Genomic DNA, 20371 nt, shown 5'->3' on the forward strand with positions numbered 1-20371 from the left:
AGTGTATATAAATATAATTGACTTTTAATGTTTATCTTGGATCTATGACCTTAACGATCTCACTTATTAGTACTAGCAGATTTTTCTTTTCTTTTTTTGTAGATTCTTTGGAATTTACCCATGTAGGCAGTCACGTCCTTTGCATTTAAGGGCAGTTTTATTTCTTCCTTTCTGTTCTGTATGCTTATTTCCTTTTCTTGCCTTACTGCTCTGGATAGAACTTCCAGCACTATGCTCAATAAGAGTGGTGAGAGTGAATATCCCTGTCTCGTTCCCAATCTTAGGAGAGAAAACAGTCACTCTTTTACCACTAAGTATAATGTTATCTGTAGATTTTTTGTTGATGCTCTTTATCAGGTTGAAGAAGTTCCCCTCTATTCCTATTTTCCTAAGAATTTTCATCATGAATGGGTGTTGAGTTTGTCAAATGCTTCTTCTGCATCAATTGATGTGATCATGCGATTTTTCTTTTTGAGACTGTTAATATAGTGGATTACATTGATTTTCTAGTGTTGAACCAGGCTTGTATCCCTGGAATAAACCCCACTTAGTCATGGTGTATAATTCTTTGTATATATTGCTGAATTCTACTTGCTAATACTGTGTTAAGGATTTTTGCATCTACATTTATGAGGATATTGGTCTGAAGGGTTTGTTTTGTACTGTCTTTGTCTGGTTTTGCTATCAAGGGAATAATAGCTTCATAAAATGAATTGGGAAGCGTTCCCTTCTCTTCTCTTTTCTGGAATAGAATTGATGATAATTTTTCTTTAAACATTTGGTAAAATTCTCCAGTGAAATATCTGTAGGTTTTTTAGGACAGAGTGGGGTTTTTAAAGTACAAATTCAATTTCCTTAGTAGTTATCAGGTTATTCAAATTATCTACTTCATTTTGGATGAGGTGTGGTAGTTTGCGCTTTTTGAGGAATTGGTCTATTTCATCCAAGTTTTCAAATTTTAGTGTGTAAATTTGTTTGTAGTATTTCCTTATCAAAATCCAACTCTTTACCAGTTGTCTAAATCTTCAAGATATTCAGAAACACTGCATATGTTGTCAATTTTTAGTTCCTTGTAGAAATCTCTCACAGCCAGTCTGGAGTGAAACCCCTCTGTGCAGCACACAGCTGTCACCTTGGGATTTTGCTAAACTTCTCTCTTGTTTCCTGAGTCCTGTCTCTTCCTTTTTCTTGGTTTATATCTATCAGTAACTTCCTCAGAAGGGAAACTGAGAATACCAGTTCTACACTCACACTTTATTGATAGTTTGATGTAGAATAGAATTCAAGGTTGGAAATAATTTTCCTTCAGAATTTTCAAAGTATTTCTCTATTGCCTTCTTGTTTCTGATGGTGTTGTGGAGAAGTCTGAAATTATTGTGAGCTTGATCCTCCGTATGTGACCTGGTTTTATCTCCCTGGAAGCTTCCAGGATCTTCCTTTCATCACAGTGCTCTAAACCTCATGATAATAATCTCTAGTGTGCGGGGGCCAGCCCAGTGGTGCAGTGGTTAAGTTTACACGTTCCACTTCTTGGCGGCCCAGGGTTTGCCAGTTCAGATCCGGGGTGCAGACATGGCACCGCTTGGCAAGCCATGCTGTGGCAGGCATCCCACATATAAAGTAGAGGAAGATGGGCACGAATGTTAGCTCAGGGCCAGCCTTCCTCAGAAAAAAGAGGAGGAGTGGCAGTAGTTAGCTCAGGGCTAATCTTCCTCAAAAAACAAAACAAAACAAAACAAAATAATCTCTAGTGTGTACTTATTTTCAGCTATTTTGATGGGAATATGGTGGATCCTTTCAATCTGTAAATTCATGTTCTTACATTCTGGAAAGTATTTCTTGGATTATTTCTTCAATAGCAATAATTTTTATAACAACGTGGGAGAGCAAATGGAAGGCTTTTCAACCAACTGAAAAGCATCCTAAAGTAAATCAGCTACACACCTAGACATTTCAGAAAATACTTTTTTCTGACATCCAAATCTGCTTACTTACACTCCCTGTACATCCTTGGAATCTCGCCTGAAACTTAACTTCAAATGATATAAAATGTCCATGCATGGGCCGACCCCGTGGCCGAGTGGTTAAGTTTGCATGCTCTGCTTTGGCGGCTCAGGGTTTGGCTGGTTTGAACCCTGGGCGTGGACATGGCACTGCTCGTCAAGCCATGCTGAGGCGGCATCCCACATGCCACAAGTAGAAGGACCCACAACTAAAAAAAATACACAACTACGTACCGGGGCGCTTTGGGGAAAAAAAGGAAAACTAAAATCTTTAAAAAAAAAAAAAAGTCCACCTAGGCAAAGTAAGTTCATTTCTAAAGTGTGTGGGGAGGCAAATTCTCCCTATCACTGCCACACTGGCTGGTGATACAAGTGCAGTTTTGCTGTCTTCTGCATTCTTGCTACACAGGTGAAATGAGAAAACTGAGCACCAACCATCTCTGAGACCACCTGAGGGGAGGAGGGGAGGAGGATTTCAGCACGATTGAGACAGTGACATGATAGCAACTGCTGAAAAGAAGGATCAGAGCAAAAATGTCAGTCGCGTATCCCCGGGTTCTCAGTTCTGTGAGACCCAGTGCATATGAAGTTTTATTGTTGGAAGTTATGTTGGTGCATCTAAATTTGTTCATTTCTGGTTTTTTCTTTGTTCCTCTTCTCTTTTACCATATCTACAAAATTTATCCTTATAAAATATTTCTTCATCTATGACTATAGGAGTGGTTCTCTCCCATCACTAACATCTAAAAGCTAAAAGTCATTCAGAGATTCTGTCTTTTAAAAATTGCAGTAAAACATTAAAAATTCAATCTCTGATATTTTGGAATTTGCAAAAGTGGAGAAATTTCTCAAGTATTACTATTGCAATTTTATTATTTTTTTCTGTTTTATTTCTTGGGATTCTATTTATTTCCTGAGATTTTATTTATATCTTTTAAACTTCTTGTTGAAGTGTAACACACATGGAGACAAACACACAGATCATGTTATAGCTGAATGAATTTCACAAAATGAATACTCAAATTTTATTTTGTTTATAATTTCTTTATATCATAATATAATTTCTTTATATTGTAAACTAATAGTGAAGATTGCAAGGGAGATGTTTCCAATTCTGTACATTGGATGTATCAAATACAAACCATTCCTTGCTATTTAACGCAATTGTTGTTAAGGAGCTCCACCTGAGAATCACACGCCTCCATCCATAATAGCTTTTTGCAGTTTACCAAGCACTTCTTTTTGTGGCTAACTAACGCTTCTACATACCTTATCTCAGTCTGTTCTCACAACTTTATGAGGTAAGGGTTATTTCATGGTTTTAGAAAGAAGGAGACAGAGGTTCAGGGAGGTAAAGCAACTCCTTCAGGCCACAGGGTCTATAGGTCACAAATGTTGGACATGAAGCAAGGCCCTTAAAGCTTGGGTCTGGTATCAGCTTGAGGAGACACTGCTTTTCTGTGGTGAAAGCTGTGAGGTGCTGCCCAGACCCTCTTCAGGAATGAAGGACTTACTCCTTATTCCTGCTGCTGCAGGAAGCTCTCCGTTTCACCCACTTCTGTGACCACTTGGCTGAAGACAGAAACTTCACCCAAAGTTACGCCTCCTTCCGGGGGCAGTCGCATCCAATGACTCCTGGATGAGCAAAGGCCTAACCCCCTGGGGAAACTCTGAATGGTCCTCTCAGCTTCAGAGCTCCCTGTGGTTGGGGATGGCCGCCCTCAGACTGCCCCGCTGCACGACTTCTCCCTCTACCCAATTGTGGTTCTGGTCCTTCCCTCCCACAGGTGATGATTCCAAGTGTACTTCCAATAAACCTCTCCTGTGCTAATCTCCAATCGAAGACATCCCGGTATCCCCAATGTGCTGTCACATTCGATAGTGTGAAAAAATCACACCACACATTTGAAAGTTCTGTGCAGAATTTTATTGATTGGCAGACATTAATTGAGCATTTACTACTTGCTAAGTATTGAAGATACTTAAAGTTAATAAAAGTCTACCTATTTTAAAACATTCATTCAATCTATCTACTAGAAAGTTATGTTTAATTTAAAACAAAAGAGGTAAAAATCAATACCTATATTTACCTAATCGTATGAGGAGATTTTATGGATTCTGATCTAATTTCTTTTCATTAGTTTGTGGATAACGAATCTGGAAAACGAACCTGTAATGTGCTAGAAGGTCACAATCATCTAGTCCTTCTACGAATTCCATTTTAACACCAACGTCAAACACACAGAATTTAAGATTGTAAAAACATACTAAAGCTAAGATTTGAATAAGGACAGATACATTGAATGTAAGGACTATAGGACAAAAGAACCCATTTTTCCAAGGTGAGATTTGAGGATTAAACAAAAAACTGCAAAATGAGTTTCTCCGTGGTATAATTTGCCAATATTATCCCACTCTGAGACTAATCCTAGCAAGTTCATCCTAGGCTTGTGGCACTAAGCACTTACTTCTGACATCTGGAGATCTTAATATGAGGGGTGGGAAGTGAGAAGAAAGATACAGGTACTTCCTGCCACATGAGTATTTCATTTATCAAAAGCCTGTGGCCTTTTAGCACTAATCAGAGAGGGGTCCATATGGCACTGTTCTGAGTTCCCTCTTGTAACTTAAAGGGAAACTTTCACCGTGTCTGGAGCCTTTGATGTCCTGCAAATGAAGGAGGAGGATGTCTTCAAATACTTTGCAGCAGAACCCACTTAGATGGTGGCCCCAACCTTGACTTCCAAATGGAAAAGTACATCTACAAAAGGAAAAGTGATGGCATTACCTCATAAATCTGAAGAGAAGCCCGGAGAAGCTTCAGCTGTCTGCTCGTGCCATTGTTGCCATTGAAAACTTGGCTGATGTCAGTGTCATGTCCTCTAGGAATACTGGCTGGTGAGTTGTGCTGCCACTGGAGCCATTCCTATTGCTGGTTCTTCACTCCTGGAATCTTCATTAACCAGATCCAGGCAGCCTTCAGGGAGCCGTGTCTTCTGGTGGTCACTGATCCCAGGGCTGACCACTGGCCTCTCCCAGAGGTGTCTTATGTTAACTTGCCTACTCTTGGCCTGTGTAACACAGACTCTCCTCCGTGCTTTGTGGATATTGCCATTCCACGCAACAAGAAGGGAGCTCACTCAGCCGGTGTGATGTGGTGGATGCTGGCCTGGGAAATTCTGTGCTCGTGTGGTACCATCTCCTGTGAACACCCATGGAGGCCATGACTGATCTCTACTTCTCCAGAGATACTGAAGAGACTAAAAAGGAAGGTCAGGCCACTGCTGAAAAGGCTGTGACCAAGGAGGAGTTTCAGGCCCCGAATTTACTGCTACTCAACCTGAGGTTTCAGACTGGCCTGAAGGTGCAGGTGCCCTCTGTGCCTGTTCAGCAGTTCCCGCTAAAGACAGGAGTGCTCAGCCCACCACTGAAGACTGGTCTGCAACTCCCACTGCTCAGGCCACTGAATGAATAGGCACAACCACTGAGTAGTCTTAAGGTGTTCTTCCACAGACTCTTAAATGGAAAATGGAAATAAGGTTGATGAAAAATAAAGAGTTTCTTAAAAAAAAAGCCTGTGGATAAGAATAGACGGCCTACGCCTCGGAAGGGCAGGCGGTCTTGTATGGTGGTAAGGGCACAGGGTACAGAGTTAGACAAACTATAGTTCAGGCCCTGCCTCTGCCACTTAGTTGCCATTAGAATTTTCAGCAAATTACCTAATCTTTTGGAATATCAGCCTCCTCTGTAAAACGTAAGCTCCATGAGGACAGGGACCACGTCTGTGTTGTTCACTGCTGTATATCCAGTACCTAACAAGCCTGGCGCTGTGGCACTCGGTGCCAGTCAAATATGGTATTATAGGGGTATAGTGAGAAAGAAACAAAGAGCAGCCCCTGACATTCAGAGGCTGGCCTGGACTCACAGGGAGGCCATGTTATTTTCCTGTTAGACAAACAAGTTCGTCAAATACCAATCTCAAAGTTACCCCGAGACTATGATAAAAGGAGACAAAGCAAGGCCACTGCATAACTTTGTCTAAGCACAGATAAATACAAGGTCACTGTGCCACCCACAAGATACCAAACACTCCCTCTGTTGGCCAAAATGAGTGACTGCTACTTCTTTACTAATTGTGCCTTATCCTTCTGGCTCTCTTCCTATACATATGATTTATTGAGATATCCAGTCATAGAATTGCGTCTGCTTTCTGACAGCATCCAATCCAGAGAAACCCCTGCTTTTTTAGACCCTCCCTCAGTCACCCAACCAAAGCCCAAATTCGGTGATAGGTTTTTTCCTAACAACCCCTTACTGCGATGCTCCGTGATTCCTCAAGGTGTGTTTGCATTCACTTCGATAAATAATTAACACAATCTGTTTAACTAGTGGTGTTCCCAGTGGTATTTGGGTGAAGGGAAATGATAATGCAAATGGAAAAAATGGGGAGATAAACAGTGTCTCTTCAGAGCTGTTGTGAGTATCAAATGGATAATTAACTTACCGACATATGTTGAGGGTCTCTTTTGTGCCAGGCACTGTGCTGGGTGCAGGAAATACGGAGAACAAGACCCGGACAACTCTCCAGGAGTTTGAACCTGTGGGACTTGCAGAGTAGGAAATTTATGATCCAGTTTAATGTTGTTAGCACTATTACAGAGGCATACACCTGCTATAAACATGTTATAGTGATGAGGATTTTTAGGCTGGTTACTTTTAAAACTACAGATAAGAAGCAGGCTCCGAGGAGTGGAATTTGCTTGCCCTTTGATCAGAGACAGTTGCATTTGTGAAGGAAATCTCTATGCCTCCCTCTCTGCGCCAGGAGGAAGGGGAGATGGCCTTATCTCTGGAAACTCTTAATGGGGAAGGCAAGAACTTAAGTTGTTTACTGTCTGGCAACCTCATGTAACTGACCCCCCACCCCAAAATCCTCCTTTGTCTTTAGTTGAAGATAATATTTGACTGGTGACTTCTGCCATTTACTCAATCCGGTTTGATTCTTATCTAAAAGTTGTGGGACCGCCCAATGGCCGGACCCTACCGGCACTGGTACCGTTTTAACTTTTATTGCTTTGTCTTGTAAAGAGATGACTCACATACCCATGCCTTAAATTTAGCCCTAACCCTCAACTTGGGGCAGCAGCAGGAGCTCTGACTGCCCGTGGGTCCTGTCCCCACCCACCAGCTCTGCCTGCCCATGGGTCCTGTCCCCATGCCAGCGGGGGCAGCAGAAGCGGTGGCAGCAGAAGCTCTGACTGCCCATGGGTCCTGTCCCCATGCTATTCTATACTATTCTCTAAATAAAAGAGCACTACTGCCAGATCTTGAGAGTCTAAGAAATCTTTCTTTCGACTCCTCGGCTCACCGACCCCGCCTCAATAGGACCATACATAACGGAGGAGCATGTTTTCAGACTTAGAACTTCCATTAACTGTAAGATAAAGTTGTGTTGTTTTAAGCTACAAAATTTGTGATAATTTGTTACAGCAGCAATAGAAAACTAATACAGGATTCTCGAGCTTAATCTTTAAAGTGGAGCGCCACAGGTATAAGCAAAGGGAGACCAATTCCTGCAGGACCTGCCTGTTTTTCTGCACAGCTGTGTGCTTAGGAATGTGAAAGAGTACGTCAGGGTTAGAAGCTGACCAGTCTCCTATGCAGAGAAATTGGAAATAATCTGGAAGGCGATTAGAGACCACTGAAGGATTAAAAGCAGGGAGTGTGACAAAATCAGATTACCGTTTTAGAAGGATGGATGGAGCCTGGAAATAAGGAGAAGGTATGGGAGACTCCTTAAGTCCCCTAGGCAAAAAACCGGAGGCCGCCTTTGATCACCTTCGACAAGACGACCTTACTTATTCCTTGAGATTTGGGGTGAGAACGCAGAAAACATACGGTTGTGCTCTTCAAATATTTGAAATTCTGTCATGAGAGAGTGACCGACACGGTCTGTGCTGCTCTAAGATCAGGTACAAAGTCATAAGGAAATATTAAGGAAGCGCATTCTAATAATGAGAGTCGTCTAAAAATAACAGACTTCTTCACAAATAATTATGCCGTCCGTTTCTTTCATCTGTTCAACACATCATTTGCGAGGTTCGGATGTGGCAGGCATCAAGCACACGATGGTGAACAACAGGCGAAGGCGCTGCCCGTGGTGGACTTTAATTCTTTGTGTGACGCGGGGCTGTTTACAGATAACTTTTATACAGTCATTTGACTAAGAAGCAAGCTCCCCATCCGGATATCTGGAAAGTGCTTTCTACACGTGGGCCAGGCTGACTTGGAGTGAACCCTGGCCAGGGAGAACCGGCAAGGAGAATAACCCAGTGGCGGGGCTGGAAGGTCTGCGCAGTCTCAGTCACCCTAGGACTAGGGAACCCAGGGAGTGTCCCCCCGTTCTCCTCCGCAGCTCCCGGTTCTCGTCCCGCCCCACCCCTGCCGCTCGCCGGTGCCCCGCCTTCCCCCGCCCACACCCGCCCCTTTACCTCGCATCGCTCGGCCCACGGGATTTCGAGCTCTTCTCTCGCGAGATCTTCACTGTACCGGTGCTGGATGCGGTGGCCCCCTAGGCGGCGGTAGGGAAAGGTTCCGTCGCGATTTTTCCGCTCACCTGGGTCTGGGCCAGAGGCCCTGGGTGGTTCTGGGGGCCGAGACCGTGCGGCTGTCGCGCGGGGTCCCGGAGGAGAGCGTGGGGCGGACTCACCGGGCTCGGGCCGGCCTGGGCCGCGTGCGCGCCGCGTGTGGCCGCCGTGTCGGGCGGGTGGCCGGCGGGCGCGGGGACACTGCCCAGAGACTCGGGCGGCGGGCCGCGCGGTCCGGCCGCCGCAGGGCCAGGGCGCCCAGACGACGCCAGGGGTCCGCGGGCGGGCCTCGCGGGGCAGGCCCCGCCATCCTCTGGGCGCTGGTGTCAAAGGAGTTCCCTCTTCCAGAGTCCCCGCCCGGAATTGCCGTCTGTTTGCCGCGTTGTGGCGCTTGGCTGCCTTCCTCGGAGAGGCGGGAGGAGGATCGGGTCGAGAGGGGAGCAGACGAGGCTGAGATCCCGCGGCGCGCTCTCGTAACATCGGGGGTCCCGGAAAATGGAGTACATGGCGGAGGCCGCCGAGCGCAGCCCCGGACACATGTGAGTCGCGGCCGGTTCCCAAGCCGCTCCGACGTAGAGATGCTAAAGTGACTCTTTGACACCTACGGGGGGGAGAGCTTTCTTTTTTTAGAGGGGGGATTTATTTTGTCTTCAGTGGGAAAAATGACAAGCCGTATTTCCTGAGAGAATCGAATTCATTTTTAGGTGGCAATTTGTTGTAGTAAATACTTGCTTTGACAGTGGTGTTCACCGTACATTCTTCTAGCGTGGCGCTGGCCCCTTCCATAGCCATTAGCTTCCTGTGGCTGTTTAAATGCAAAGTAATTGAAATGAAATAAAATTAAATATTCCGTTCCTCGGTTATACGAGCTACGTTTCCAGTCTTCGTGAGCCACGTGTGCCTGGTGGCCACCATACTGGACATCACCAATTATAGAGCGTTTCTTTTCAGTGATTCTTAAACATGTTCTGCCCCCAGTGCACTTGGGGTGATGACAGCCCCGTCGCTGGTCCTGAATCACTGAACACGGTACTCTTTCCCTGTTTTAAAACGTTTTCTGCTCTAGGTAAGTGTTTACACTTGGGCAGTCCATGTGTGATGCTGAGGCTTTAAAAGATTGCCTTTGGACCGTAAAGCTGTCTCGTGATTAGTATCAGAAATAATTTAGACTCTTTAGACATGGGCCGTATTCATTCAGGATTTTTGCAATTGTGGCCATCCTTGTTTTGTTGCCCTAGTTTTCCAGGCTTGTTCTTTATCTGTTACATCTTTGAAGATTGCTCTAAGTCAGTTTTTAAAAAAGGGCAGAGATGCGATAGCCTAACTTGAAAGCCTTTGTTTGATAGTTTTTGAATTTAACCAGTGCATTTATGAAATCTAATTTGAGAAATTTATGCTTTATTTATTTAAGCTTGTGCTGCGAGTGTGGTGTCCCAATTAGTCCAAATCCTGCCAATATTTGTGTGGCCTGTTTGCGAAGTAAAGTAGACATCAGCCAAGGCATCCCAAAGCAAGTCTCTGTGTCTTTCTGCAAACAATGCCAAAGGTACGGTGCGGTATTATTTTATCCTACTTAAGCTGGGATTCATATACAGGAGAGCCACAGGGATATGCCGAGGTTACGCCAAGAGACATAGAAAAAAGCGTGTAAAATTGAGATTTAATTTTTATTTATGTTGGTGTCACCAAAGATTTTAGAGTTTGCAGTTTTGTAGTGTACTTTTCTAGTTTGTCCTGCTAATCTGGTAAGATACTATAAAGGTATTTGAATCTGTCTTTTTCTGTTAAGGGAGTAATAGATTTGATGTGTACAGTTAGTAGATATGAGTTGATGTTTGTGAAAGTGAGAGCAGATCATTAAGGACATGTTACTGTTATTGCCATGATGGTTTGTCACTGGAAGCTATGTACAATAAAAAGCACCTTATGTTTTAAGTAATTTAATAGTGTGTTTTAAGAATTATATCTGTTAATGTTCCCATGTAACCAAAATGACTGTAGTTGATGGAAAAAAAGCTCAGTAAACCGTATCTGGGGTGGTCTGAAATAAAGACTGGATTTGAAGGCAGACGTCTTCTTCTGAAAGTTAGTGTTTTATCCCTTTGTTTTCTTTAGTAGTTGGCGTAAACAGCTTATATCTAGTAGGCCTTTGAGTAACAAAACTGCCCAGTGAAACTGCCCCTATAAAATTATAATTTTCCAAATGGATTAGGACTCGAGTGGTTCTTAACTTTTTTGCGGGAGAGGGGTTCATGAGAGAATTTGGAAACTCTCTCTCCAGAAAAATGCTTAAAACATGTACTTACGTGCAAACAGGTGAAATTGTTTTAGGGAGTTTACAGTTTGCAAGCTTGGCGAGTGTGAGGCTTAATCTGTTGTAAGTATTTGCTATTCTTAAAAGCATGCTGGAATGAGAAAGCACTGAATCAGGAGACCTGATTTGTCTTGGATTTCTCACAAGTTAGTTTTTTGAAACTCTTGGCCAGTTAACCTGAGTCTTAATTTCCTCATCAGAATGAGGGGGCTTTGTTAGATGACACATGATGCTCTTTCTAATGCCAAAAGCATGCTTATAACAAAGGGACCTGTTTAAAGTTTTTGAATAAACCTTTACAGGTAAAAATGAGAACATTCACTTAACAAGTATGGCAAAAAGAATCATTGACATGACATTTTTAGGAGTATTATGTATTTAACAAACACTGAGCACTTACTGTGTGCTAGGCACTGACCTAAGGCCTGGGCGGGCTGGGCTAAATAACTTAAAGCACATGCATGAGGGATTTAAGTTTTAATTTAGTCAGGCTTTATGTGAGATTCTAAAAGTTGATTTTTACCATTTAAAATTTGGAAGAGACTTGAGATAGACGAATAGTCTGAACTGTTGTTGATACATGGTGTGAGGTACTAATTTCCTTGTTTTGTGTGTGAGAAATAAGCAGTTCTCAAACATTTTAGATGTACATTATAAACTGGTTTAATGCTGTTTTGAGATGATTTCTACCTGTTTTTCAGAGCGTAGCTTCAAGGAACTCTTGGGCATTTTGTCATCCTCACTGGAATTCTTACTGGTGTCTAAAGTAATCAGACTTCTTTAATAGGTTATTTCAGATTGGCTTTCTCAAATACTCAGAATTTTACCTTTTCAACTACGGCGACTGGTCTAATTAAAAGTTTTCTGGAACTATTAAAATTTATTTGGGATAAGTGCTTCAGATCACTCATGGGTATTGTTATATCTGGTTAATAATCAGTGTTATTTGGGTATTTTTGTGTTTCCTGAGAGATGCTGGGTTTCAATGTATTATCTTCTCTTTTAGATATTTCCAGCCACCAGGAACTTGGATACAATGTGCGTTAGAATCCAGGGAACTTCTTGCTTTGTGTTTGAAAAAAATCAAAGCTCCTCTGAGCAAGGTAGGTCAAGTAGCTAAAATCAGTTTTTATAGGTGTGTTGTTTTCTTTTTATAATCTATCCTTTTCAGGAAATCCTTGTATGAGTAGGTCTTTCAATGGTTGCTAATAAATACTATTGGTAAGCACGCTACTACAAATGCTGTTTTCATTTTTAAAATTATATATATTATTATGGAAATGAAAATCTTTTTACTTTACAAGATTTAATATAGAATCAATTTTTTATTCATCATTTATTGAGATCCTCTTATATACAATATTTTTTTCTGAAAATATTTATATAAAACCATCACTAAACATAATTTAGGAGGTTATAGTATTAGGGCTCTGGTATTCAGTTTCTTTTTATTTTCATTACTGCCCTGGAAAGAAAACATTTGTGCCTGTCACTTAAAATCAGTGCAAGGGCCGGGCCCAGTGGCTCAGGAGTTAAGTGTGCACATTCTACTTTGGTGGCCTGGTGTTTGCCCGTTTGGATCTGGGTGTGGACATGGCACTGCTTGGCAAGCCATGCTGTGGTAGGCGTCCCACGTATAAAGTAGAGGAAGATGGGCATGGATGTGAGCTCAGGGCCAGCCTTTGTCAGCAAAAAGAGGAGGATTGGCAGCAGATGTTAGCTCAGGGCTGATCTTCCTCAAAAAAGAAAAAAAAAAAATCAGTGCTTAAATGTCTCCAAAAGTCAAATAGATTTGTCAGTCCAGTTTACCTCTCTACGTAACACTTTCAGTTTTCTTTATGTTAAACTTTATGACTCACTTCCACTAGGTGCGTTTTTAGTTGAAATGGACTCTTTTGGGTTGAAGGCCTTCAGATTGTCTTTTAAGCTCTGATAACATTTCTTGTAATAGTTCTTTGAAATTTCTCACTTTATTTTCCTCCCTGGAGTTTCTGTTATTCAAATGTTGGCCTTACTGGCCTAAAACTTTGTCTTTCTTTGTAATCCTTTGGTCTTTTTTCCTGGGTTCCTGGATATTTCCTTTTCTTTATCTTCCAATCTTTGTATTGATTTTTTTCCAGCAGTAATATTTTTAAGTTCCAGACTCTTTAATGTTCTTGATGCATTTTGTTCTTGAATTTTTCTGAAAGTTTGATAATTTTTTTTTTTTAATTTCTTTCTGTTCCCTGATTTGTCTTTGGTTTTTTCCTGGAGTCAGTTTGTTGTGTAACTTGGTCTTTCACTTTCATACGTCAGGCTTTCATCAAATGTTTACTGAGCTTTAATATTTCATTAGTTTATTCAGAAGCTGTTTATTAGGTGTCAGGTCTGTGCCAGTCTGCTTTTGGTGTTGGGGATTTGGCAGTGAATGAGAGAGACAAAAATCTCTGTCTTAGGGAATTTTTATTTTAATTGGAGGGGAAGGTGTGGAGTAGGCAAGGAACAAGATAAGTAAGTATAAATTCTGGGGAGGAAAAAACCAGGAAGGGGATAAGACTGGCACAAGGAAGAGTTGCAATTTAAAATAGAGTTGTTGCGGAGGCCTCACTGATAAGGTGACATTTGACTAAACAGTAAAGGGAGCTGTGCAGAAATCTGGAGAAGAGCATTGTGGGTAGAGAAAAGAAGTGTAGAGGCCAGAGGCAGGAGCATACCTGTGTGGTTAGAGCGGAGTGGGGAGGGGAAAAATAGTTGGGGATGAAGCCGGAGAAGTCATGGAAAGCCAGAGTAGGTCAGGCCTTGTAGGCCCTTGTAAGGACTGGTTTTTACTCTGAATGTAATGGGCATAGAGGATATAGGAGTACTGAGATGAATGATTTACGATTTATCAGGATCCCTCTGGCAGCTGTGTTTAGAATAGATGTGACGGGGTTGGGGGCTAGGATGGAAGGTGGGAATCTTTAGATTTTTTTTATTTTTCCTTTTTCTCCCCAAAACCCCCCAGTACATGGTTGTATATTTTTAGTTGTGGGTCCTTCCAGTTGTGGCATGTGGGATGCTGCCTTAGCATGGCTTGGCCAGCAGTGCCATGTCCGTGACCAGGATTTGAACCGGTGAAACCCTGGGCCACCGAAGCGGAGCACGCGAACTTAACCACTTGGTCACTGGGCCAGCCCCGGAGGTGGTGAGAAGTGGACAGATTCTGGATCTGTTTTGAAGGTAGTAGGATTTAGTGATGAAGCTGGATGGGTTTATTGAGACGGAAGGGAGTTGCTGTTAGTGAGGTAGGAAAGGCTTCAAGAGGAGCAGGTCAGGGCAGGAGAGATCAGAGGTCATCTCAAAGTGTTACTTAGATGGCTGTTAGATATGGAAGTAGGAATACTGAGTTGGCAGCTAGGTAAATAAACAAGAGAGTGGTCTGGACTGGAGATAATGAATTTGAGATATAGATGGTATTTAAAGCTATGAAACTGAATAAGATATCCTAGAGTGTATTGATAGAGAAGGGAAGAAATTTGAGGACTGAATCTTGGGGTCTTTAATGATAAAAGTGTAAGAAATCAGCAAAGGACACTGAAAAGGAGCTGCTAGTGAGGTAGGTGAAAAATTAGGTGAATGTGGTGTCTTGGAAGGCAAAGGAAGCATTTTACAAAGGGAGTGACTGGCTGTGTGATTTGCAGCTGATGGGTCAAGTAGTGAGTTCTGTAGGTTTAGCAATGTAGAGATGGTTGGTGACTTTGAACAATTTCTTTAGTGGTGGAGGTAAAGACCTGATTTGAATGGAAATGAGAGAATAGGAGGACAGGAATTGGATGCAGCAAGTGTAGATAATTCTTTTGAGATTTGCTGCAAAGGGAAACAAAGAAATGGGTTAGTGGATGGAGAGAAATAAGGAGAAGGGACACATTTCTTAAGATGGGAGGCGTTACAGTATATTTGTAAGCTACCTGGGAAAGATAGAGTACAGAGGGAAAGATTTGTGAAACTGCAGAGGGAATAATTGGCTGGGGGATGTCCTTGAGGAGTGGAAAAGAGACAGAATATAGCATACTAGTGGAAGAGCATGTTTGTTTGTTCATTCAGCAAATATTCAGCACTTACTCTCTGCCAAGCACCATTTTGAGAGCCTGAAATATTTCGTGGAACAAAACAGATCTCTGCTCTCTAATGGGGCATTCTAGAGGTTGCTCTTGATAGGCACATGGACAGCTCATCTGTGGTAACAGATGTGGTAAGTGGCAGCATCTGGAGAATCTCTTCTGATTGCTTTTTTTATTGAGGGGACAGAAACGTGGGCAGTAGCTATGAGGGAAAAGCTACTATTAGATGTTTCAGGAGAGAGGAGAAGGTATGAAATAGTCCTCTAGGAGAGTAGGAGAGAGAATTTTTCCAGAATGATGATATATGGTTGCTGGGCAGTGCTAAGGGTTACTGTTACAAATTTAAAGACTAACATGGTGTGTATTGATTTTTCTAGGCCCATCAGCTGCACAGGTAAGCCGTAGAGCAGGCAAGAACATTGGATTTAACCAAGGTTATGATTTAGCCAAGTGACTAAGGTGAAATGAGAGAGGGACCAAGGGAATTGAGTGTGTGAGTGGGAATGATTTTGATGACTGATCTTGAGATTAAGCTGGGATAGTATGGAAGTGAGTACATAACGGGGATGAGGGATGATGAAAAGTCAGTAGGATGAATAGATTTTAGGTTGCAGTGGATTGAAGGGTTTCTGGTGCCCAGGAACTGGAGAAAATGAGCTGGAAAAATGGGAGGTGGTAGCCAGGGAGTGAGGTGTTTGGAATTGAGATTTTGGAGAGATTTCACTTACTGATAATAAAAGGGTATTGAGTAGCTGAGATAGGAAAGAGGACGGGATCTTGAGGGGAGAGGAATTCAAAGAATGGAAAGGCCGTGGTATTGTGGGGATTGTCTATGAGGATATTGAAATCACGAAGTGTTAATATTATTGTTGGAAAGAGTGACAGGGAGCCAGGAGCTAAAGTCTTTGAGAAATGAGAGCAGGTGGCCCAAGGATTAACAGATGACTATAACAAAGAGAGGTGGGTGGCATAGCCTGAAGACTTCAGGTTCAAAGCTGGATGTATTTAAGGAGGAGTCAGGGAGAATGATTTACAACTAGCAATTAAGAGCAAGGAGGGCGCCTGTCTGGCTCCTGGTCCAGTGATAGGAAGAAAATGAGAAAAAAAAATCACTTATTACTTTAATTAGCCACAGGGGGAGCAGTGTATATAATCAGGACATCTAAAAGGTGGAGGGAATGTTCAACAAAGAAATTGAGGATTTAGGAGGTTTTATTGTTAGTGAATGTTGAGTTCCAGAGGGCACAGTAAAAGGGTTTCAGGATTTGGGGACAGAATGGGGAGTGTGTGGAACCATGTGGAGATGGGAGTGTGGGAGATGAGGGATGGCTGAGGTGTCTGGGACTGTGGTAAAGAAGGATAAACGGTCCAGTAGGGTTGGTTAGTCCTGCTTGGTTGAGGACAGATAGAGTGGGGAGGCTTTGTTGGGGAATGGTGAAGTAGATGTCCAGGGTCCTCTCTCCATTACTGCAAATGGGGCTTGGAGGCTGAGGGAAGGACAGGTTTAGATAGTGCCCGTGGGCCTTCCTCTTGACCCCTGCAGGTGGAGACTGCACCCTAAGAAGCTGCCTGTCACCTTTGTACCTGGTGTGGCTTGTTGACTACTAGGCTTTGTTTTAGGGGGGTAAGTCATAGGAGGAGGGTTTTCCTCTAGAGTGCTGCATCTACACCAGCTGGTCTAGTTCTCAACAGATGCGACTTGATAAAATTATTGTCTTCCCACTGATGTCTCCCAAATCTGTCATCTACAGTTCAGATTTCTCCATAGAGCTTCAGACCAAATGTGGATCTTACTATCTGCTGAAAAACTTCACTTGGATGTCTCATAGATAAATCCTCTTAAACTCAAATGTCTGAAACCAAATGCAGCATCTTCTTCCCATCAAAACTGTTCTTTATTTGTGTTAGAAAAATAGTATCACCTAGATGCCCAAGCTGGAATCTATTGAGCATCATTCTAGAATCTCCTTTTCCTTCTTCCCATGTCCTGTAATCATTAAATCCTATAGATTTTATGTCCTAAATAGCTCTTGGATCTTTCCACTTCTGTTATTTCCAGAGCCTCTCAGTCACTTAGAATTCCTGCCCAAATTATTGAAACAACCTCCATTCTTCTTCCCCCACCCCTTTCCTCAAAACACCCATTTTAGCTATATTGAGCTGCGTTCACTTCCTCACATATAGCTGACTGTTTTTGGCGGCCTCCTATCCTGCTGATTTAGCAGTGAGTTACCATTGTGGATTCAGTATTCAGTGCATGAGACAAACTCTAAGGAATGTTTATTCCTTTTTGTTTTTTTAAGTCACATAGTTAATGTAGCAAGAGTAATCCAAGTATATACTTTTTCCCCCCAGTAATTTTATTGAGATCATAATGGTTTATAACATTGTATAATTTTAGGTATACATTGTATTTATCAATCTCTTCATTGTGCTCACCACCGTTAGTCTAATTTTTGTCTGTCACTGTTCATTTGTGCCCCTTAACCCCTTTTGCTCACCCCCTTTGCCTCCGGTAACCACTGATCTGTTCTCTTTATCCATGCATGTGTATCTTCCACATATGAGTGAAATTATGCAGCATTTGTCTTTCTCTGTCTGACTTATTTCACTTAAGATCATACTCTCAAGGTCCATGCTTGTTGTTGCAAATGGGATGATTTCATCTCTTTATGGCTGAGTACTATTCCATTTGTATATACCACATCATCTTTATCCAGTTATCTGTAGAAGGGCACTTAGATTGCTTCCATGTCTTGGCTATTGTGAATAGCGCTACAGTAAACATGGGATGCATAAATCTCTGGATCATTGATTTCAAATTCTTTGGATAAATACCCAGTAGTGGGATAGCTGGATCATATGATATTTCTATTTTTAATTTTTTGAGAAATCTCCATACTGTTTTTTTTTGGTGGCTGCACCAGGTTGCATTCTCACCAGCAGTACATGAGGGTTTCCTTTTCTCCACGTTGTCTCCAACATTTGTTGTTTTCTGCCTTGGTAATTATAGCTATTATGACTGGTGTAAGGTGATATTGCATTGCAGTTTTGAATTGCATTTCCCTAATAATTAGTGATACTGAACATCATTTCATGTGCCTATTGGCCAACTGCATATCTTTGGGAAAATGTCTGTTTATATCCTCTGCCCACTTTTTGATCGACTGGTTTGTTTTTTTGTTGTTGAGTTGTGTGAGTTCTTTATATTTTTTGGAGATCAACCCCTGGTCAAATAAATGATTTGCAAATATTTTCTCCCAGTTGTTGGGTTGTCTTTTCATTTTGTTCGTGTTTTCCTTTGCTTTGCAGAAGGTGTTTAGTCTGATGTAGTCCCATTTGCTAAACTTTTTCTTTTGTTTCTCTTGCCTGAGTAGACATGGTATTTGAAAAGATGCTGCTAAGACCAATGTCAAATAGTGTGCTGCCTATATTTTCTTGTAGGAGTTTTATGGTTTTAGGTCTTACATCCAAGTCTTTAATCCATTTTTGAGTTAATTTTTGTGTATGGTGTAAGATACTGGTCTTTCATTCTGTTGCATGTGACTATCTAGTTTTCCCAACACCATTTATTGAAGAGACTTTCCTTTCTCAATTGTATGTTCTTGTCTCCTTTGTTGGAGATTAACTGTCCTTAGATGTGTGGTTTTATTTCTGGGCTTTCAAATCTATTCTTTTGATCTGTGTGTCTGTTTTTGTGCCAGTACCATGTTGGTTTGATTACTATAGCTTTGTAGTATATTTTGAAGTCAGCGATTGTCATGCCTCCAGCTTTGTTCTTTTTTCTCAGGATTGCTTTGGCTATTCAGGTCTTTTGTTGTTCCTAATAAATGTTAGGATTCTTTGTTCTATTTCCATGAAGAATGCTACTGAGATTCTGATTGGGATTGCATTGAATCTGTAGATTGCTTTAGGTAGTAGGGACATTTTAGCATATCCATGTTCTTCCAACCCATGAGCATGGAATATCTTTCCATTTCTTTATGTCTTCTTCAATTTCTTTCAATGTCTTATTGTTTTCAGTGTATAGGTCTTTCACCTCTTTGCTTAAGTTTATTGCTAGGTATTTTATTCTTATTGTTGTGATTGTATTCTTGATTTCTCTTTCTGCTAGTTCATTGTTAGTGTATAGAAATGCAGCTGAGTTTTGTAAATTGATTTTATACCCTGCAACTTTGCTGTAGTTATTGATTATTTCTAATACTTTTCTGTAAAGAGTGAGAACTTCACTTATTCCTTTCCAATTTGGATTCCTTTTATTTCTTTTTCTTGTCTAATTGCTCTGGCCAATACCTCTAGTACTATGTTGAATAGGAGTGGCGAGATTGGGCACCCTTGTCTTGTTCCTGTTCTCAGAGGGATGGCTTTCAGTTTTTCACCATTGAGTATGATGTTTGCTGTGGGTTTGTCATATATGGCCTTTATCATGTTGAGGTACTTTCCTCCTATACCCATTTTATTCAGATTTTTTATCATAAGTGAATGTTGGATCTTGTCAAATGCTTTTTCTGCATCTATTGAGATGATCATGTGATTTTTATTCCTCATTTTGTTAATGGGGTATATCACATTGATTGATTTGCAGATGTTGAACCATCTCTACATCCCTGGAATAAATCCCACTTGATCGGGGTGTATGATCTTTTTAATGTATTGCTTTATTCAGTTTGCCAACATTTTGTTGAGGATTTTTGCATCTGTGTTCATCAGCAATATTGGCCTGTAATTTTCCTTCTTTATGCTGTCTTTGCCTGGTTTTGGTATCAGGGTAATGTTGGCCTCATAGAATGAGTTAGGAAGTGTTCGTCTTCAATTTTTTGGAGCAGTTTGAGAAGGATACATATTGAGTCTTCTTTGAAGGTTTGGTAGAATTCTCCAGAGAAGCATTCTGGTCCTGGACTTTTGTGTTTTGGGAGGATTTTGATTCCTGTTTCGATTTCTTGGTTTCTTCATGATTGGTCTATTCAAATTCTCTGTTTCTTCTTGATTCAGTTTTGGGAGGTTGTTTGAATCCAAGATCCAAGAATTTACTCATTTCTTCTAGGTTATCCAGTTTGTTGGCATATACTTTTTCATAGTATTCTCTATAATCCTTTGTATTTCTACAGTTTCTGTTTTATTTTCTCCACTATCATTTCTAATTTTATTTATTTGAGCCCTCTCTCTTTTTCTTGGTGAGTCTGGCTAAGGGTTTGTCAGTTTTTTTATCTTCTCAAAGAACCAGCTCTTAGTTTCATTAATCCTTTCTACTGTTTTTTTTAGTCTTTATTTTATTTATTTCTGCTCTGATTTTTATTATTTCCCTCCTTTTCCTGACTTTGGGCTTTGTTTGTTCTTTTTCTAGTGCTCTTAGGTGCAGTTTAAGGTTACTTATTTGAGATTTTTCTT

At 41.4% G+C, this 20371-nt stretch overlaps 1 protein-coding gene and 1 pseudogene across 3 annotated transcripts in view; both read left to right on the top strand.

The window, feature by feature from the left end:
* The first annotated feature begins 3677 nt into the window (after positions 1 to 3677).
* LOC106781967 (small ribosomal subunit protein uS2 pseudogene) lies at positions 3678 to 5495 on the top strand (annotated as a pseudogene).
* Positions 5496 to 8426: 2931 nt separating this feature from the next.
* The window catches only part of NMD3 (NMD3 ribosome export adaptor), a 39524-nt gene continuing 27579 nt past the window's right edge, over positions 8427 to 20371 (top strand). Inside the window, exons 1-4 of one of the 3 annotated variants that reach the window (XM_001493928.7) lie at positions 8427 to 8584; positions 8939 to 9129; positions 10002 to 10136; positions 11911 to 12007. In XM_001493928.7, the coding sequence (XP_001493978.3) occupies positions 9086 to 9129; positions 10002 to 10136; positions 11911 to 12007 (276 nt within the window). In that variant the 5' untranslated portion in view covers positions 8427 to 8584; positions 8939 to 9085. Of the gene's footprint in view, positions 8595 to 8938; positions 9130 to 10001; positions 10137 to 11910; positions 12008 to 20371 lie in introns of all 3 variants that reach the window. The other 2 variants (XM_023623248.2, XM_070242530.1) reach the window with 2 other exon arrangements.

The sequence above is a fragment of the Equus caballus genome, chromosome 19, assembly GCF_041296265.1.
Source record: "Equus caballus isolate H_3958 breed thoroughbred chromosome 19, TB-T2T, whole genome shotgun sequence".
NCBI classification, from domain to species: Eukaryota; Metazoa; Chordata; class Mammalia; order Perissodactyla; family Equidae; genus Equus; species Equus caballus.